We start from the raw sequence: 16627 nt of genomic DNA, 5'->3' as shown, positions 1-16627 counted from the left end.
ACACACATTATGTACCCCACTCTGGTGACAGTGATATACCTGTGCCTGCCATGTGCAGTGCAGATACTGAGGCTATAACAGTGCCTTTCAGCCATTGCATATGTGTCATGATTACCTACGTTTAAATAGGTGTGAAGGGGCTGGGGATGAACATGCACTCCATCCCACTGGAACTGGAAGACAGCACCTCTGTACCATCCCGTTGTTCTCTCCACTTGCCTTTGGGCCACCAAAGCCAGTGCAGCACTGTCTGCAGGTGCTGAGAAGTGACCCTGGGCTTGTCTGGAGGATGGGCAGGCATGCCAGGCTCCTAGGGCTGGTCTCAGCTGCCCTGCCCTTCCCTGCCTGAGGCACACAGACAATTCTGTCCTCAGTAGTCTCTGCTGGATATACTTGGACTTATTTCCTTTAAAAAATTTATATAGTCTGAAAATGCCTTTTTGGAAAAAAAATTAAAAACAAAAATTTAAATTTTGAGATAATTATAGATTCACATAGACTTTCGATCTCGTACTTACTGAAGAGTCAGTGATAACCAACATGGCTGCTAATAGCTCATCAGGTTAACATTGTCAATGGGACCCTCCTGCTCCAGGGAAGAAGAGGCCATAATGGTGTACACAGAAGACACAAGACAGGGCAGGCAGGACACCTGGATTCTAGCCTTGGGCTGCAATTTATTAGCAAGGTGGCTGTACACAAGTCCCTTCTTTCTCTGACCTCAGTTTTCCCCATTAGGAAGAGATGGGCTCTCCTCATGCTTTTTTCACCCAGGGCTGTCAGGAGGTAACATGAGCCAGAAAAGGATTTTTCAAAGTGAAACAGAAAGGCTTTATCCAGTACAGGGTGGCCTGACAAGGGAATCCCCAATACCACCCCTACCACCCTCATTTCAGCCAAGATGATGTCTTGGACTATACTAGCACTGTGACTGGGTAATGATTTGATATGAAATGTCAGCATACACCCAAGGGGAAAGGAGCTGTAATAATGAGCCTGCATGGGACACCATGAGCTCATAGAGCAGAGTATTACATAGAGGTAATTCACACACAGGATCATTAACCTCTGACTCATCTCCAAGAGGACTATTCACTGTATAATGCCACTCTCAGAGGCTCCTCCTGGTTTGCGTGAGACTTCTCCATGACAGTGGGAGAAAGTGGCTTCTCAGGAAGATGAAGGTGCAAGGTTAAGGGGCTCCATGTCTTCACATTAGCCTGAGGTCCCTGAGCACCCCTCCCTCCTCCCTCCTCTGTGCAGGCCTAGCTGGGGCAAGCAGAGAGAGGAGGTCCCACTCACCTGCTTTCATCTTCGATTTTGAGGAACGGTGCCTTCAGTCTGGCCACTGAAAAGGGGAAGAATGCACACATTAGCTATCTGTCTGCCCCTGTGCAGGGCCTGCACCACACATGCAGGAAATGCTGAGAGGGGAGGCTCTGCCAAAGCCTAAGAGCCTTGCAAGAGCTGGAAATCATGCCACCCCAGGCTGCGCTCTCCATTCACTCAGATCTCCAGCCTCTACCCCTGGGAGAAAGGTTGCACTAGTGGGGGGATAGGCTGCAGTGTAACTGCAGCCCTAGATGGGCCCTCCCTCAGCAGGACACAGGAGCTCCTGTGTGTGGATTCTGGAGGCTATCGACCAACCAAAGATGCCACCACTATCAGACACCTGACTGGTTTTGTGGGAGAAACCCAGCCCCTGATGGTTTCTGCTAAAAGCAGGGTAGGGGTGGTCATTCCCACAAAGTCCCAGGTCCTTCCTAGACCTCTGCTTCTGGAGCCTCAGGATACTGAGGGGCCTAAGAACAACTTCCCAGGCAGAATGCTCCAGGAGGACCCTGGGTTTTTTGGAGGTGAAGCAGAGAGGAAGAGGGATAAAGAGTGTTTAGTGGTCTTATTAGCAGGATGGTAGAAAAATATCACAGGTGAAATCTGGTTCCTGAAAAAATAGGGCAAAGGAGTGCTGAGAAGATGAATTTGGAGTCAATTAAGAGACTCACCCCTATTAGATAGGTATTCGCATAGCTTACAAAATCTCTTAGGCATCAGGACCCACAGTGACCAGGAGTCCTGTCGAAAGGGCAGCCAAGGCAGCTGAAATCCTGGGACCATCTGACAGCCACAAATTCCCCAAAGACGCTGGCACCTTACAGCTCCCAACTGTACTTGAGGCCACCAGTAGCACCCAAGCAAAAAGCAGCCTTTTCTCCTTTAGCAGCAGCTCTCATTAATTACTTTTTGGGGACAATTTCTTGTCTTTCTAATTAACTGAGACAGTTATTAAAATCAATTCCCCTACAGACTTCCTTGAATTTTGAGCATGAGAGAGGTGTCAAGTGACTTTTCTTAGCTCCTGCTTGTGCATGAATAAATGCCACTGAAAGAGCATCTTTGGGAGAAACATCCAGGGGGAGCAACTCTCCTGCTGTCCAAGAGGAACCAGGAGACGGAGTCCATCAATCTGCCAGTTTGTCAGTTTCACGGAGTTTGGCAGTTCTGAAAACGGTAGGCAGCTGTCAAACTGCCCACCCCCAAACTGCTACTGAATCAGAAGGAAAAGGATGCTGAACCTCAATCGATGCCCAGGAACAGCCAGAGGACACAGGAGCCAAAGTGTCTGCATGGGGTCTTGGCTCTAAAGGAGAAGCCCCGGCCCAGCAGCTCTGGACTTGCTCTTGGACATGCCTCTCTCGCTCCAGAAACCTGAGGACCAGGCCCTGGAAACACAAAGGGGCAAGATAACCTGGACTCGCTTGCTGCCACAGAAAAGTGAGCAGATGCTGCCACAGAGGGAGTCGTGGGGAAGTGTTTAGGGAGGGAGGGATTGCAATTAGATGAGGAAAAGCTACCACACTGACCTTTCCGTGTTCTTGACTCTGCTGCTGGACATGTTCCCTAAATGGAGAGGAAAAATAGGTTAAGGATGTGAGGAAGCCATGGGGGTCAAGGAACCGGGCCTGATAAGCCAAGTGGCTGCCAGTCTGTCCCACTTTGCTTCCTGCTGTTGAGAGGCCTGAAGAACCAGACTCTCGGGCCTTGAGCTGGAGCAGACCTGGGCACAACGGCTCCCTCCTCAGCAACACGATGAATAAGGGGGGCACTCGGTGTGTGGATCTTAATGGCAGCTGACTGTGTAGGGAGTGCAAGTCAGTACAGAGAGCAAGAACTCTGGAGTCCCAGAGGCCTGGTGGGAACTTCAGCTCTGCCACCTGCAATGTGAAGAGTACCCACCGACCTCATCGCATGTGGCACAGAATGGATGCTCACTAAATGGCAACTTTATTTTCTAGGTACTGATGCTGTTCCAGGTACCCTATAGGACTAGGATAAAGACGATGGCCATTTGCTTTCCTATGTCCTATCTTGTGTACTCTGATTCTGTGGGTCAAAATCAATGTTTAAGCCAAGGTCAAACAAAGCTGATATTAAAAAGTAAATGGAGGCCGGGCATGGTGGCTCACGCCTGTAATTTCAACATTTTGGTAGGCTGAGGCAGGTGGATTGCTTGAGCTCACAAGTTTGAGACCAGCCTGGGCAGCATAGTAAGACCCTATCTCTAAAAAAAAAAAAAAAAAAAAAAAAAAAATTAGCCAGGCATGGTGGCACATGCCTGTAGTCCTAGCTACTTGGGAGGCTGAGGTGGGAGGATGGTTTGAGCCCAGGAGGCGGAGGTTGCAGTGAACAGAGATGGCACCACTGCACTCCAGCCTGGGCGACAGAGCCAGACCTTGTCTCACAAAAAAAGTAAAGTAAAATAAACAAATCAAATAAAAAGAAAAAAGAGTAAATGGATCTTCTGGTGTGTACCTGAAAAATAAGTAAATAAATATAAGATAAATGGAATAAAATTAAAAAATCAGCTTTAGCTGGAGGGCCAGGATGATGGTGGATCCATGATCACCTGTGCCTCTGGGCCCTAAGAAGTTCCAGATTCTCCTCTAGGCCACACCTTGAGGGCAAACACAATCCAAAGAAGCCTCTCACATTCCCTTGCATATCAGCACATTACACCCAAAACTCACTTCACTGCTAGATATCTACAAAACTAATTTTTTTTTCTTTTTTTTGAGACAGAGTCTCACTCTGTCTCCCAGGCTGGAGTGCAGTGGTGCGATCTCAGCTCACTGCAACTTGTCTCCCGGGTTCAAGCGATTCTCCTGCCTCACCCTCCCAAGTAGCTGGGATTACAGGCATGTGCCACCACACATGGCTAATTTTGTATTTTAGTAGAGACAGGGTTTCACCATGTTGGCCAGACTGGTCTCAAACTCCCGACCTCAAGCGATTCGCCTGCCTCGGTCTCCCAAAGTACTGGGATTACAGGCATGAGCCACTGTGCCCGGCCTACAAAACTGATTATTAAGTTAAAGTAGAAATGCTGTGCATCTGCGTAGAAGGGGGGAATTTTTGACATACTTGCTTCTATGTGCATAGAGTCCTAGAAACTGTTCACACTGTCAGGAAGGGAGGTCAGTGGTTGAGGAGAAGCTGGAGCAGGGAGAGAATTTTTGTTGTATACCCTTTTGAATTTTGAACAACACAAATTTAACAGCAGCAACGTCCCCAACACTCCTAGAGGAGAGGCTGTGGAGAAGGTGTCAGTGTCTGAGTGCTCTATCTGCTATTTTTTTAAGTTTTTTTGAGACAGAATTTCGCTCTGTTGCCTAGGCTGGAGTGCAGTGGTGCGATCATGACTCATTGCAACACGTCTCCCGGGTTCAAGATTCTCCTGCCTCAGCCTCCTGAGTAGCTGGGATTACAGGCATGTGCCACCACGCCCGGCTAATTTTTGTATTTTTAGCAGAGTCGGGGTTTCACCACGTTGGTCCCGCTGGTCTTGAACTCCTGACCTCAAGTGATCTGCCAGCCTCGGCCTCCCAAAGTGCTGGGATTACAGGCGTGAGCCACCATGCCCAGCCGCTCCATCCACTTTGGATGTGGCTTGCTAGTTCTGTTAGCTAATTAGCACTGTTAACTAATAGCTATTACTGTTCGTCTTGTGCCTGGATGCCAGGCTGTGGATAGATCTGTAGATTTAATCCTTCCTCAAATTGAGGCTTGGGTGAAGATACTGTGGCTTTAAACCAGGTTGGGCTCTCTTGATGTGGTACACACAGTTCTAACGCCAGCAAAGAATGGAAAACAAACAAGGATTTAGAAGATGGCAGCTATTTCAATCACTCCTTCTCACCCCTGCAGTATGCAGACTCATTCCCAGTCTAGAGGCTGTACAAAGGATGTTCCAGAATAGCAGCCTGGTCAGTGCCATGGGCATTTATGAACTTTATCTGGTCCAGAACTACTGTAGGCAGCCCATGGCCCAGGCGGTCCAGGCCACAGGGATGTCTCAGCAGGGTGTGTGCCATGGGAGGACTGCAAGTGCCACAGAGAAGAGAGAAGAAAGGGTGTTGCAAAGCTATGGGCGCTAGGACTGACGTAAGTAAGAGGCTGCATTCCTCTTCCATCTTTCAGAATGGCCAGGAAGAGATGGTTTGGGCGGGCCATGGATTTACCTAAGTTGTCACTGATTTCACTGAAAACCATCCATTTGTCCTTCAGTTCAGCAGGATGACCTACCTCTGGCTTCTTTGGCTCTTGTTTTTTCACACATAAAGAGGGAAGAGACAGCTGTTGCACGTGCATCATCATTTCTGTGGAGAAGACAGAGGGTTTGTGCCAAAGGCTTCCAGTCTTCACTTACCTAGCACAGCCCCTTCCTGGGCTGCAGGACTAAACTCGCTCGGCCAGCCCACTGAATCACTCCAGCCTTGCCTGCCACCTTCTGGCTACACATCCCCACTGCATCTCCTGACAGTGGAGGTTAAGGACTGGGTCCTCTGTCCCTGGAACAGCACCTGAGAGGGTGTCATGCTCTTTTGCAGCATTGAATACAACTCGTCTTTGAACAGAAGGTGCCTCATGGCTTGCTAAGGACTTTAAGGCACCACTGAAGAGCTGCGGCTGTGAGGGAGGCCATGCTGTGTGAACTACTCAGCTGTACCCTCAGGTGAAAGACCAGCAAGGGCTAAACATGCTAGCACTTCTCTAACAGAGAAAGGCAGGGAAGGAGATCAAGTCAGAAATGGCTGATTTTTCAGTGAGATGAAGCCATCCACATCCCAGACCAGGAACTTCTCCTGTACAGCCTCTAGACTCCCCTGGAAGATCTTGGTACCAAGGGGTGGGGCAGCACCCCAGTCAGCACCTATGGGCTGTCCCATCTGGACCAATCCCCTAAAATGGATCAGAGAAAACTCCAGACTCAAGAATGGAGCTGGGTATGAGACTACTCACTGCCAGCTGGTTCAAGACAACTATTTTAGTGTAAACAGGCTGCAAACAGGTTGTTTACAGTGTGAGAAAAGAAGGAGCACAAAATTTACAGCTGAGTAAAACTGAGAGTGGTGGGCCACACTACACACTCTGGTGAGACCATGGACAATTTGCCTAATCCCTTTGAGGCTCAATTTCCTCATCTGTATAATGGGGACAGGACCGTAGTGAGGATTAAATGAGGTAATTCGTAGCACAGGGTCAATACCTGTTAGGTGGCCATGAATTTTTTTTTTTTTTTGAGAAGGAGTCTCGCTCTGTCACCCAGGCTGGAGTGCAGTGGCACAATCTCGGCTCACTGCAAGCTCCGCCTCCCGGGTTCACGCCATTCTCCTGCCTCAGCCTCCCAAGTAGCTGGGACTACAGGCACCCGCCACCATGCCCGGCTAATTTTTTGTATTTTTAGTAGAGGCGGGGTTTCACCGTGTTAGCCAAGATGGGTCTCGATATCCTGACCTCGTGATCTGCCTGCCTCGGCCTCCGAAAGTGCTGGGATTACAAGCGTGAGCCACCGCACCGGGCCAAATTTTTTTTTTTTTGAGACGGAGTCTCGGCTCTGTCACCCAGGCTGGAGTGCAGTAGCATGATCTTGGCTGACTGCAACCTCCGCCTCCTGGGTTCAAGTGATTCTCCTTCCTCAGCCTCCTGAGTAGCTGGGATTACAGGCACACACCACCAGGCTCAGCTAATTTTTGTATTTTTAGTAGAGACGGGGTTTCACTATGTTGGTCAGGCTGGTCTCGAACTCTTGACCTCGTGATCCACCCGCCTTGGCCTCCCAAAGTGCTGGGATTACAGGTGTGAGCCACCACGCCTGGCCAGTGGTCATGAATATTAAGATCATTTCTGCATTTGTAAAACAGGATCATCATACTAGCTGGGGGAGAGCTGTAGCAGGTGACATGAAATGGCATGTTCTAGGGACCTCCTACGGGATGCCGAGGCCACAGCCTGCACTCTGCGTCCTCACCACTTTCCCCCTTCCCCACATCCTCCCACCTTTGTGGATCAACATGGCAGCTGAGTACTTCTGGCTTCCGGTGACCAGAAGCTCACATGACCATGATCCTTCTAAAAGCTGACACTCCTGGTCAAAGTCACCAATTCTCCCTCCACAGGAGCCCAGCACAGAAAGGGTACCATCCACGTGCAGAATCCTCACTCCCCAAGAGCGGGCATTGGTCAGGAGGCTGCTGCTGCCCCCACTGCCTCCTCCACTGACGCTCCCCTGAAATTACAACACAGAGTCAGGTAGGAGCAGAGACTCCCCAAGGCCTGAACGTGAAAGGGACAGATAGAAATTGCTTCTGGGAGGCCTGAGTCATCCATGGGAGGGACTGCGGGGAGGCAGGCAGGAGAGAGAGTACAGTGCCCAGAGAGTCCATCCCAACCCCCAGGAAGACATCCTGTCCTCCACATGGCCACATTGGGAGGGAGGACCACTGGTCTGCCTATACACTGTGCTCTGGCCACCTCGTGACCAGGAAGGAACAGATGCTTCTGAGAGAGCTGTTCGTTGGGAGGGCCTCTGCGAGGAAAGCTCTCAGCACAGTAAGTACACAACGAACACGGTGACCATCGTCCTCACTGAGCATGAAACTATGCTAGCTGCAGATCTTCCCCCTCCACTGGCTCAGTCCAGCAGCACCACTTCCCCTCCTGTACCCCTCCTGATGTCACTAGCACGACTTTTCTCACAAGATCACCTTAACTCCTCCTCCTGCCACTAAACTTTAACAGCCCTGGATTTTCACACAAGGAATAAAGAGTTACTTGTTTTTTTTTGGTTTGTTTTGTTTTGTTTTATTTTTGAGACAGAGTCTGGCTCTATCGCTCAGGCTGGAGTGCACTGGCACAATATCGGCTCACTGCAACCTCCACCTCTCAGGTTCAAGTGATTCTCCTGCTTCAGCCAGCTGAGTAGCGGGGACTACAGGTGCATGCCACCACACCCTGCTAATTTTTCGGTAGAGATGGGGTTTCGCCATGTTGGCCAGGCTGGTCTCGAACTCCTGGCCTCAAGTGATCCACCACCCTCAGCCTCCCAAAGTGCTGGGATTATGGGCATGAGCCACCACACCCGGCCTAGAGTTATTTGTAAAAGAAGTCTGGCTTCTGTACCCAGCAGTCCTGTCCCGCCACATCCCACATCCCCACGGTTCTCTTGGTAGGCTCCAGAGTTGGAGGTGGCTCTGGCTTCAACACTTAATCTCTAGGTGAATGGCTAAATAACTTGTCTGAGCCTCCACTACCTGATGTAGAAGAAGGAAATAATGACAATACTACACATCGCAGAGTGTGCATTTTGTGTGGGTGCTTCAGAAGAACCTGGGAAGAAGGGTGAAATCCCTCCCTGTGCTGGAGACCACCCGCTCTGTGCCATCTTGCCCCAGCTCACCTGGTTTCTGATGGCCTTCTGCAGCAGCTCCTTCCCTCTGCTTAGAGGCACCTGACGGGGACAGAAGAGCAGTGAGGTCTGCTGTTAGGCCACCTGTGCACTGAAAGATGTTTACACAGGAGCTAGTGAGGGGTTATGTCTTGGGGTTATGTCCCTCGGAAAGCTGGGAGCAGTGACAACTGAGGATTGGTAGAAATGAGAGCCTAGAAAACGTTTAGGAGGTAAAGGTAAAGCCGCAGGAAGTTTAGGTCACCCTGAGGTGGCAGCCTGAACCTGGTGGAGAGAAGGGCACTCTGAATTCACTGAGATCCAATTGTTACAAATGTCCTGAGACCCTCTTTAAGAGTCTCTGCATCCTCCAGGAGATAATGAAAGCAAATGTTTCACTTTAGAAATTTTTGCTCGTAGGAAGTCCCATCTGTCATCACAATGCCAACAGTGTATGTTCATGGACATTTTAATATTAATATAAGTTAGACAAAATAAGAATGTAAGCCTAGAGGGGAAAAGCCATATTCCATTTTAAATCAAAGACATAACACGTGTATTGTCCAAACTCCTGGCCCTTTATACATGCAAGCACGGAAGAAGGGAATGGCTGCCTACTCAGGGTACTCCTGCCCAAGCCCAGACCAATCCCAACACGTCTTCTCTGGTTTATGAAGACTCTCCTCTGGTTTCTAAACCTCTGACTTTCAAGTCCCATAAAAACTGACATACGGCATAAAAGGGTAGCATGGGGGATAGTATGTTGCTGAGGTGTTTAGATCCAGAGCTATGATAAAATATTCTCAGTCCCTGAATTCAAATGAGAGATTAAATTAATACAGATGAAATTAAAACCAGAGACTGCCTTAAAAGGCTCACCAAAGCCTACTTCCTTTGTTTACACAGTATACCTTTCCTACATGAGGTTCTTACCGAGTCAATGGGTTTCTGTGAAGGCCTGGGGTGGCTGCCTTTTGGATCAACCATGGCCGATGTTTCCACTCTGACCTCACTGGGGCTAGGGCAGCCTCTGTGTCTTGTCCCACTGCTCTCTGCCTTTACTTCTCTGCGGCTGGACACGATGTAACTTACTTCTTTGCTCAGAAAACCCTCAATTACCTGAAACCAGATCACAGAGGTGGCTGAAAACCAAAAAGCAAATGCGAATTGTCAATATAAAGAGGCTGGAGAAGGAAATCTTGGCTGCCACGAGTTCCAGAATCAATGTCTTTAAATAGACTAAATGCAGTTCCGTACCAAGTTCCTAAGAAGACATCATCCTGAAATCTAATGGGGTTTATATATATATATGTGTGTATATACATATGTATGTGTATATATATATGTATGTATGTGCATATGTGTGTGTGTGTGTGTGTGTGTGTGTGTGTATATATATATATATATATATATATATGTGGCAGGTTTTGTCTCCAGGACTGCTGCCCTGACCCAGTGGCAGAAGGTTGCAGGCTTTGAGTTCTATAAGCAGTTTGAGTTTGCATGCAGCAAGAACACATTGAAAGAGCTGGACGGGATTAAGACTAGCTTGTGTAAGCCATGATTTTTCTGTGTAAGACACACTGGGGACCAGGTGTGGTGGCTCATGCCTGTAATCCTAGCACTGTAGGAGGCTGTGGGAGGATCACTTGACATCAGGAGTTCAAGACCTGCCTGGGCAACATAGCAAGATCCTGTCTCTAGAATTTTTTTTTTTTTAAATTAGCTGGGTGTTGTTACGTGCATCTATAGTCCTAGCTACTTGGGAGGCTGAGGCAGGAGCATCACTTGAGCCCAGTAGTTCAGTGATGCAGTGAGCTATGACTGCACCACTACACTCCAGCTTGGGGGAGTGAAATCCTGTCTCTAAAAAAAAAAAAAAAAAAAAAAAATAGGCTAAAATGGCTTATATACACTTTACCACTATTAAAAAAATATTTAGTTATGAATTGAAGGATTACATTTACCTTTTTTTTTTTTCTTTTCTTTTTTTGAGACAAGGTCTCACTTTGTCTCCCAGGCTGTAGTGCAGTGGTGTGATCTTGGCTCACTCTAATCTCCACCTCCTGGGTTCAAGCAATTCTCTTGCCTTAGCCTCCCAAGTAGCTGGGACAACAGGTGTGTACCACCACACCGGCTAATTTTTGTATTTTTTGAAGAGATGGGGTTTCACCATGTTGGCCAGGCTGGTATGGAACTCCTGACCTCAAGTGATCTGCCCACCTCGGCCTCCCAAAGTGTTGGGATTACAGGTGTGAGCCACCATGTCTGATCGCATCTACCTTTTTCTCGTCACCGGCTGGAGTACAGTCATGCGATCTCAGCTCACTGCAACCTCCGCCTCCCAGGTTCAAGTGGTTCTCCTACCTCAGCCTCCCAAATAGCTGGGACTACAGGCGCATACCACCACGCCCAGCTAATTTTTGTAATTTTAGTAGAGATGGGGTTTCACCATGTTGGCCAGGATGGTCTCAATCTCTTGACCTTGTGATTTGCCCGCCTTGGCCTCCCAAAGTGCTGGGATTACAGGTGTGAGCCACCGTGCCTGGCTGCATCTACCTTTTTTAATACAGCAAAAGAAATGCTAGAGGGTAGGAGTAGGGCAATCAATGATTATCCTATATAAATATAGGAGATTGTTAATGACCATACGTTCCTCCTCCCATCCCAGTATACCTACTCCTTTGCAATATGACTTTGCTGTTCCTGCCATTAGGAGGTGGGACCTTTTTTATGCCCTTCAATCTGACCCAATTGGACCAATAGAACATGTGGAAATTATGATGTGTGAGTTCTAGAGCCTAGGCCTCAGAGGCCTTGGCTTCCTGCCTCACTTTCTGGGAAGGCTGCCTTGAGACCCCCATGTTAAATCAGCTAGTCTAGCTTATTGCACATAGATATGATAACTGACACAGAGTGCCAGATGTGTGAGTGAGGCCGTCTTGGTCTTTCCAGCCCAGGTGACCCTCCAGCTGAATGCAGCCTCAGGAGTGAGCCCTGTTGAAACCACCAGATAAACCGCCCAGCCAACCCATAGCATAATGAGAAATAATAAATTGTTGTTTTGGCCAGGCGCGGTGGCTCACGCCTGTAATCCCAGCACTTTGGGAGGTCAAGGCGGGTGGATCACCTGAGGTCAGGAGTTCAAGACCAGCCTGGCCAACATGATGAAACTTCATCTTGGCCGGGCGCGGTGGCTCATGCTTGTAATCCCAGCACTTTGGGAGGCCAAGGCAGGCGGCGGATCATGAGGTCAGGAGATTGAGACCATCCTGGCTAAAACGGTGAAACCCCGTCTCTACTAAAAATACAAAAAAAAAAAAAATTAGCCGGGCGTGGTGGCAGGCGCCTGTAGTCCCAGCTACTCGGGAGGCTGAGGCAGGAGAATGGCGTGAACCCGGGAGGCGGAGCTTGCAGTGAGCCGAGATAGCACCACTGCAGTCCGGCCTGGGTGAAAGAGTGAGACTCTGTCTCAAAAAAAAAAAAAAAAGAAGAAAGAAACTTCGTCTTTACTAAAAGTACAAAAAAAAAAAAAAAAAATTAGCCGGGCATGGTGGCAGGCGCCTGTAAACCCAACTACTCTGGAGGCTGAGGAAGGAGAACTGCTTGCACCTGGGAGTCGGAGGTTGCAGTAAGCCAAGATCGCACCATTGCACTCCAGCCTGGGCATCAAGAGTGAGACTTTGTCTAAAAATAAATAAATAAATAGATAAATTAAAAAATAAATAAATACTTGCTTTAAGCCCAAGTAGGGTTGGTGTTTTATATAGCAAAGGCTAAATGACAGAAAGGACTAAAAGTTCAAAATGTAATTATGGGCCAGTTTGGTTATACAATCTTCATTCTATCCATCCTCACCACTGAGTTTCTGCAGTCCTGAGTTTCTGGGTTTGACAGCAGCGAGCCTCTCCATTCCAAGTCCTATTCATCCAGCTTCCCCAGTTATTAGTTTCTTTTGGGTCAAGCACTATCATGCTGTTTTCTTTTTTTTTTCTTTTTGAGACAGAGTCTTGCTCTGTTGCCCAGGCTGGAGTGCAATGGCACAATTTTGGCTCACTAGAACCTCTGCCTCCCGGGTCCAAGCGATTGTTATGCCTCAGCCTCCCGAGTAGCTGGGACTGCAAGTGGGTGCTACCATGCCCTGCTAATTTTTTATATTTTTAGTAGAGACAAGGATTCATCATGTTGGACAGGCTGGTCTAGAACTCCTGACCTCAGGTGATCTGCCCACCTCAGCCTCCCAAAGTGAGATTACAGGCGTGAGCCACTAAGCCCAGCCTAAATATATATATGGTTTTTTTTGTTTTTTTTTTTTTGAGACGGAGTTTTGCTTTGTTGCCCAGGCTGGAGTGCAGAGGCACGATCTCGGCTGACTGCAACCTCCACCTCCCGGTTTCAAGCAATTCTCCTGCCTCAGCCTCCCGAGTAGCTGGGATTACAGGCACATACCACCACACGTGGCTAATTTTTGTATTTTCAGTAGAGACGGTGTTTCACCATGTTGGCCAGGCTGGTCTCGAACTCTTGGCCTCAAGTGATCCGCCTGCCTTGGCCTCCCAAAGTGCTGGGATTACAAGCGTGAGCCACCATGCCCAGCCCCTAAAAATATTTTAATGGAATCAAAAACAGCAAATGCTTTTTACTCAAAGTTGTTCACCTGTGTTATTTCTAAATGCTAAAAATTATTAAGTCTAAATGTCCACAGAGCAACAGTTAAGTAAATTAATAATCCACTCAAAAGAATATTACATTCCCACTGCAAATGATGCATATGAAAGGCAATAATGATAGAAAAGTGCTAATGCTTTAAGGTTATGGGTAAAAAATTGATAATAAAAATGTACTAATGCCAGCTGGGTGCTGTGGCTCACGCTTGTAATCCTAACATTTTGGGAGGCTGAGGTGGGGGGATTGCTTGATGCCAAGAGTAAAAGACCAACCTGGCCAACATAGCAAGACCCTGTCTCTAAAATTAAAAAAAAAGTACTCATGATCATAACTAGAAAAAAATAAGCATTGCCCTGCCCTTCCCAGCCCTGCCCTCAGCTCCCTCTTGCAGGCAACTGGGTAAGGCAAAAAATAAATAAATAAATAAAAAAGGGCCGGGTGCGATGGCTCACACCTGTAATCCCAGCACTTCGGGAGGCTGAGGTGGGGGGATCACCTGAGGTCAGAAGTTCGAGACCAGCCTAACCAACATGGAGAAACCCCATCTCTACTAAAAATACAAAATTAGCCAGGCATGGAGGTGCATGCCTGTAATTGCAGCCACTTGGGAGGCTGAGGCAGGAGAATCGCTTGAACCTGGGTGGTGGAGGTTGCAGTGAGCTGAGATCGCGCCATTGTACTCCAGCCTGGGCAACAAGAGCAAGACTCCATCTCAAAAAAAAGAAAGAAAAAGAGCCAGTAGCAGTGGCTCAGGCCTGTAATCCCAGTACTTTGGGAGGCTGAGGTGGGAGGATTACTTGAACCAGGGAGGTTGTGACCAGTCTGGGGCAACATGGTGACACTCTGCCTCTACAAAAAATACAAAAATGAGCAGGGCATGGTGGTGAGCACCTGTAGTCCCAGCTACAGGGAGACTGAGGCGGGAGGATCACCTGAGTCTGAGGAGCTTGAGGCTGTAGTGAGCCATGACCACGCCCCCGCATTCTAGCCTGTGTGACTGAGTGTGGCCCCCTCTCAAAAAAAAAAAAAAAAAAAAAAAAAAAAGCACAAAAAACAAAGGCAGGATGGAGGCAGAAGGTAGATGGGCATTATCAAGGGCTAGGAGTATCAAGGATATAGGGAGTTGCCCAAGCATATAGGGAGTGACTGATAGTGGGTACAGGGTTTCCTTTTTGGGGTGATGAAAATGTTCTACAATTGACTATGCGATCATACAACTTACATATTTCTGTGAATATAGTAAAAACCACTGAGCTGTGTACTTTAAATGGATGAATTTTATGACATGTGAATTATATCTAAATTAAGCCATTTTGAGAGGAAGGAGGAAAGAAAAATACTTAAAAATGCTGGTTGTCACCTGGAGTAGTTCCATGTTCTCTAAAATTTCTAGAATGAACAGATAATACGTTTATTTATTTATTTATTTTAACATTATTTTTGAGACAGGGTCTTGCTCTGTCATCCAGGCTGGAGTGTAGTGGTGCAATCATAGCTCACTGCAGCCTCAAACTCCTGAGCTCAGATAATCCTCCCACCTTAGCATCCTGAGTAGCTGGACTATAGGCACGTGCCACTGCCCCCAGCTAATTTTTTTTTTTTTTTTTTTGAGACGGAGTCTTGCTCTTGTTGCCCAGGCTGGAGTGCAATGGCGTGATCTCAGCTCACCGCAACCTCCGCCACCTGAGTTCAAGCGATTCTCCTGCCTCAGCCTCCTGCGTAGTTGGGATTACAGGCATGTGCCACCACACCCGGCTAATTCTGTATTTTTAGTAGAGACAGGGTTTCTCCATGTTGGTCAGGCTGGTCTCAAACTCCTGACTTAGGTGATCTGCCCACCTGGGCCTTCCAAATTGCTGGGATTACAGGAGTAAGCCACCATGCCTGGCAGCTATAATTTTATTTTTCGTAGAGATGAGGTCTCACTATGTTGCCCAGGCTGGTCTCAAACTCCTGGACTCCAGCAATCCTCCCACCTCAGCCTCCCAAAGTGTTGAGATCACAGGTGTGAGCCACCACAACCGGCCATTAAGTTTCCTTTTTTTTTTTGACCGGGCGCGGTGGCTCACACCTATAATCCCAGCACTTTGGGAGGCCGAGGCAGACAGGTCACGAGGTCAGGAGATCAAGACCATCCTGGCTAACACAGTGAAACCTAGTCTCTACTAAAAACACAGAAACAACTAGCCGGGCGTGGTGGTAGGCGCCTGTAGTCCCAGCTACTTGGGAGGCTGAGGCAGGAGAATGGCATGAACCCGGGAGGTGGAGCTTGCAGTGAGCCAAGATGGCACCGCTGCACTCCAGCCTGGGTGACAGAGCGAGACACTGTCTCAGAAAAAAAAAAAAAAAAAAAAGTTTCTCTTTTTTTTGAGACAGGGTCATGCTGTGTCACCCTGGCTGGACTGCTTCCCGGGGCTCAAGGGAGTCTCATGCCTCAGCCTACTGAGTCGCCGAGACTACAGGCATGTGCCACTGTACCTGGCTAATTTTTGTATTTTTGGAAGAGACAGGGTTTTGCCATGTTGGCCAGGGTGATCTAAACTCCTGGGCTCAAGTGATCCACCTGGCTCGGCCTCCCAAATTGCTAGGATTACAGGTGTGAGCCACCGCACCCAGCATTTTTTTGAGACAAGGTCTCACTCTGTTGCCCAGGCTGGAGTGCAGTGGTGCAAGATCTCAACTTCAGTTCACTGTAACCTCCGCCTTTTGGGCCCAAGTGATCCTCCTACCTCAGCCTCCCAACTGCAGTCATGCACCACCACACCCACTTAATTTTTTGTATGTTTTGTAGAGACGGGCTCTCACCATGTTGCCAGGCTGATCTTGAACTCCTGGACTCAAGTGATCCATCCTCCTCAGCCTCCCAAAGTGCTGGGAGTACAGTCATGAGCCACTGTGCCCAGCCTAAGTTTCTAATAAGGAAAAAGATTTATCTTTGTTTTTTGAAGGTCATTTATTTATCATTATTTTTTTTTTGAGACAGAGTCTCGCTTTGTCTCCCAGGCTGGAGTGCAGTGGTACAATCTCGGCTTACTGCAAACTCCGCCTCCCAGGTTCAAACAATCCTCCTGCCTTAGCCTCCTGAGCAGCTGGGACTATAGGCGCCCACTATGATGCCTGGCTAATTTTTGTATTTTTAGTAGAGACAGGGTTTCGTCATTTAGGCCAGGGTGGTCCCAAACTCCTGACGTCAAGTAATCCACCTGCCTTGGCCTCCCAAAGTGCTGGGATTACAGG

The 16627-nt window shown here is 48.2% G+C and overlaps 1 protein-coding gene and 1 long non-coding RNA gene across 13 annotated transcripts in view; one reads left to right on the top strand and one right to left on the bottom strand.

The window, feature by feature from the left end:
* DBF4B (DBF4B-CDC7 kinase regulatory subunit) overlaps nt 1–16627 on the bottom strand; it is a 61669-nt gene that overhangs the window by 11097 nt on the left and 33945 nt on the right. For 5 of the 12 annotated variants that reach the window (XM_063718233.1, XM_063718238.1, XM_063718234.1 and 2 more), the window contains exons 4-9: nt 9656–9841; nt 8735–8785; nt 7336–7564; nt 5581–5654; nt 2862–2898; nt 1303–1348 (exon numbers count right to left, since the gene is read on the bottom strand). In XM_063718233.1, coding sequence (XP_063574303.1) covers nt 1303–1348; nt 2862–2898; nt 5581–5654; nt 7336–7564; nt 8735–8785; nt 9656–9841 — 623 coding nt within the window. Of the gene's footprint in view, nt 1–1302; nt 1349–2861; nt 2899–5580; nt 5655–7335; nt 7565–8734; nt 8786–9655; nt 9865–11402; nt 12087–16627 lie in introns of those variants that run through there. The other 7 variants (XM_063718235.1, XM_063718239.1, XM_063718237.1 and 4 more) reach the window with 3 other exon arrangements.
* Nucleotides 836–8117, top strand: LOC129051406 (uncharacterized). Its single transcript, XR_008515629.2, has 3 exons — nt 836–1184; nt 2305–7587; nt 7734–8117. It is a non-coding gene; the product is annotated as an uncharacterized LOC129051406 (long non-coding RNA).

The sequence above is a fragment of the Pongo abelii genome, chromosome 19 (genome assembly GCF_028885655.2).
Source record: "Pongo abelii isolate AG06213 chromosome 19, NHGRI_mPonAbe1-v2.0_pri, whole genome shotgun sequence".
NCBI classification, from domain to species: domain Eukaryota; kingdom Metazoa; phylum Chordata; class Mammalia; order Primates; family Hominidae; genus Pongo; species Pongo abelii.
Note: the sequence above shows the minus strand (reverse complement) of the source record. Positions and strands in the feature narration are given on the sequence as shown.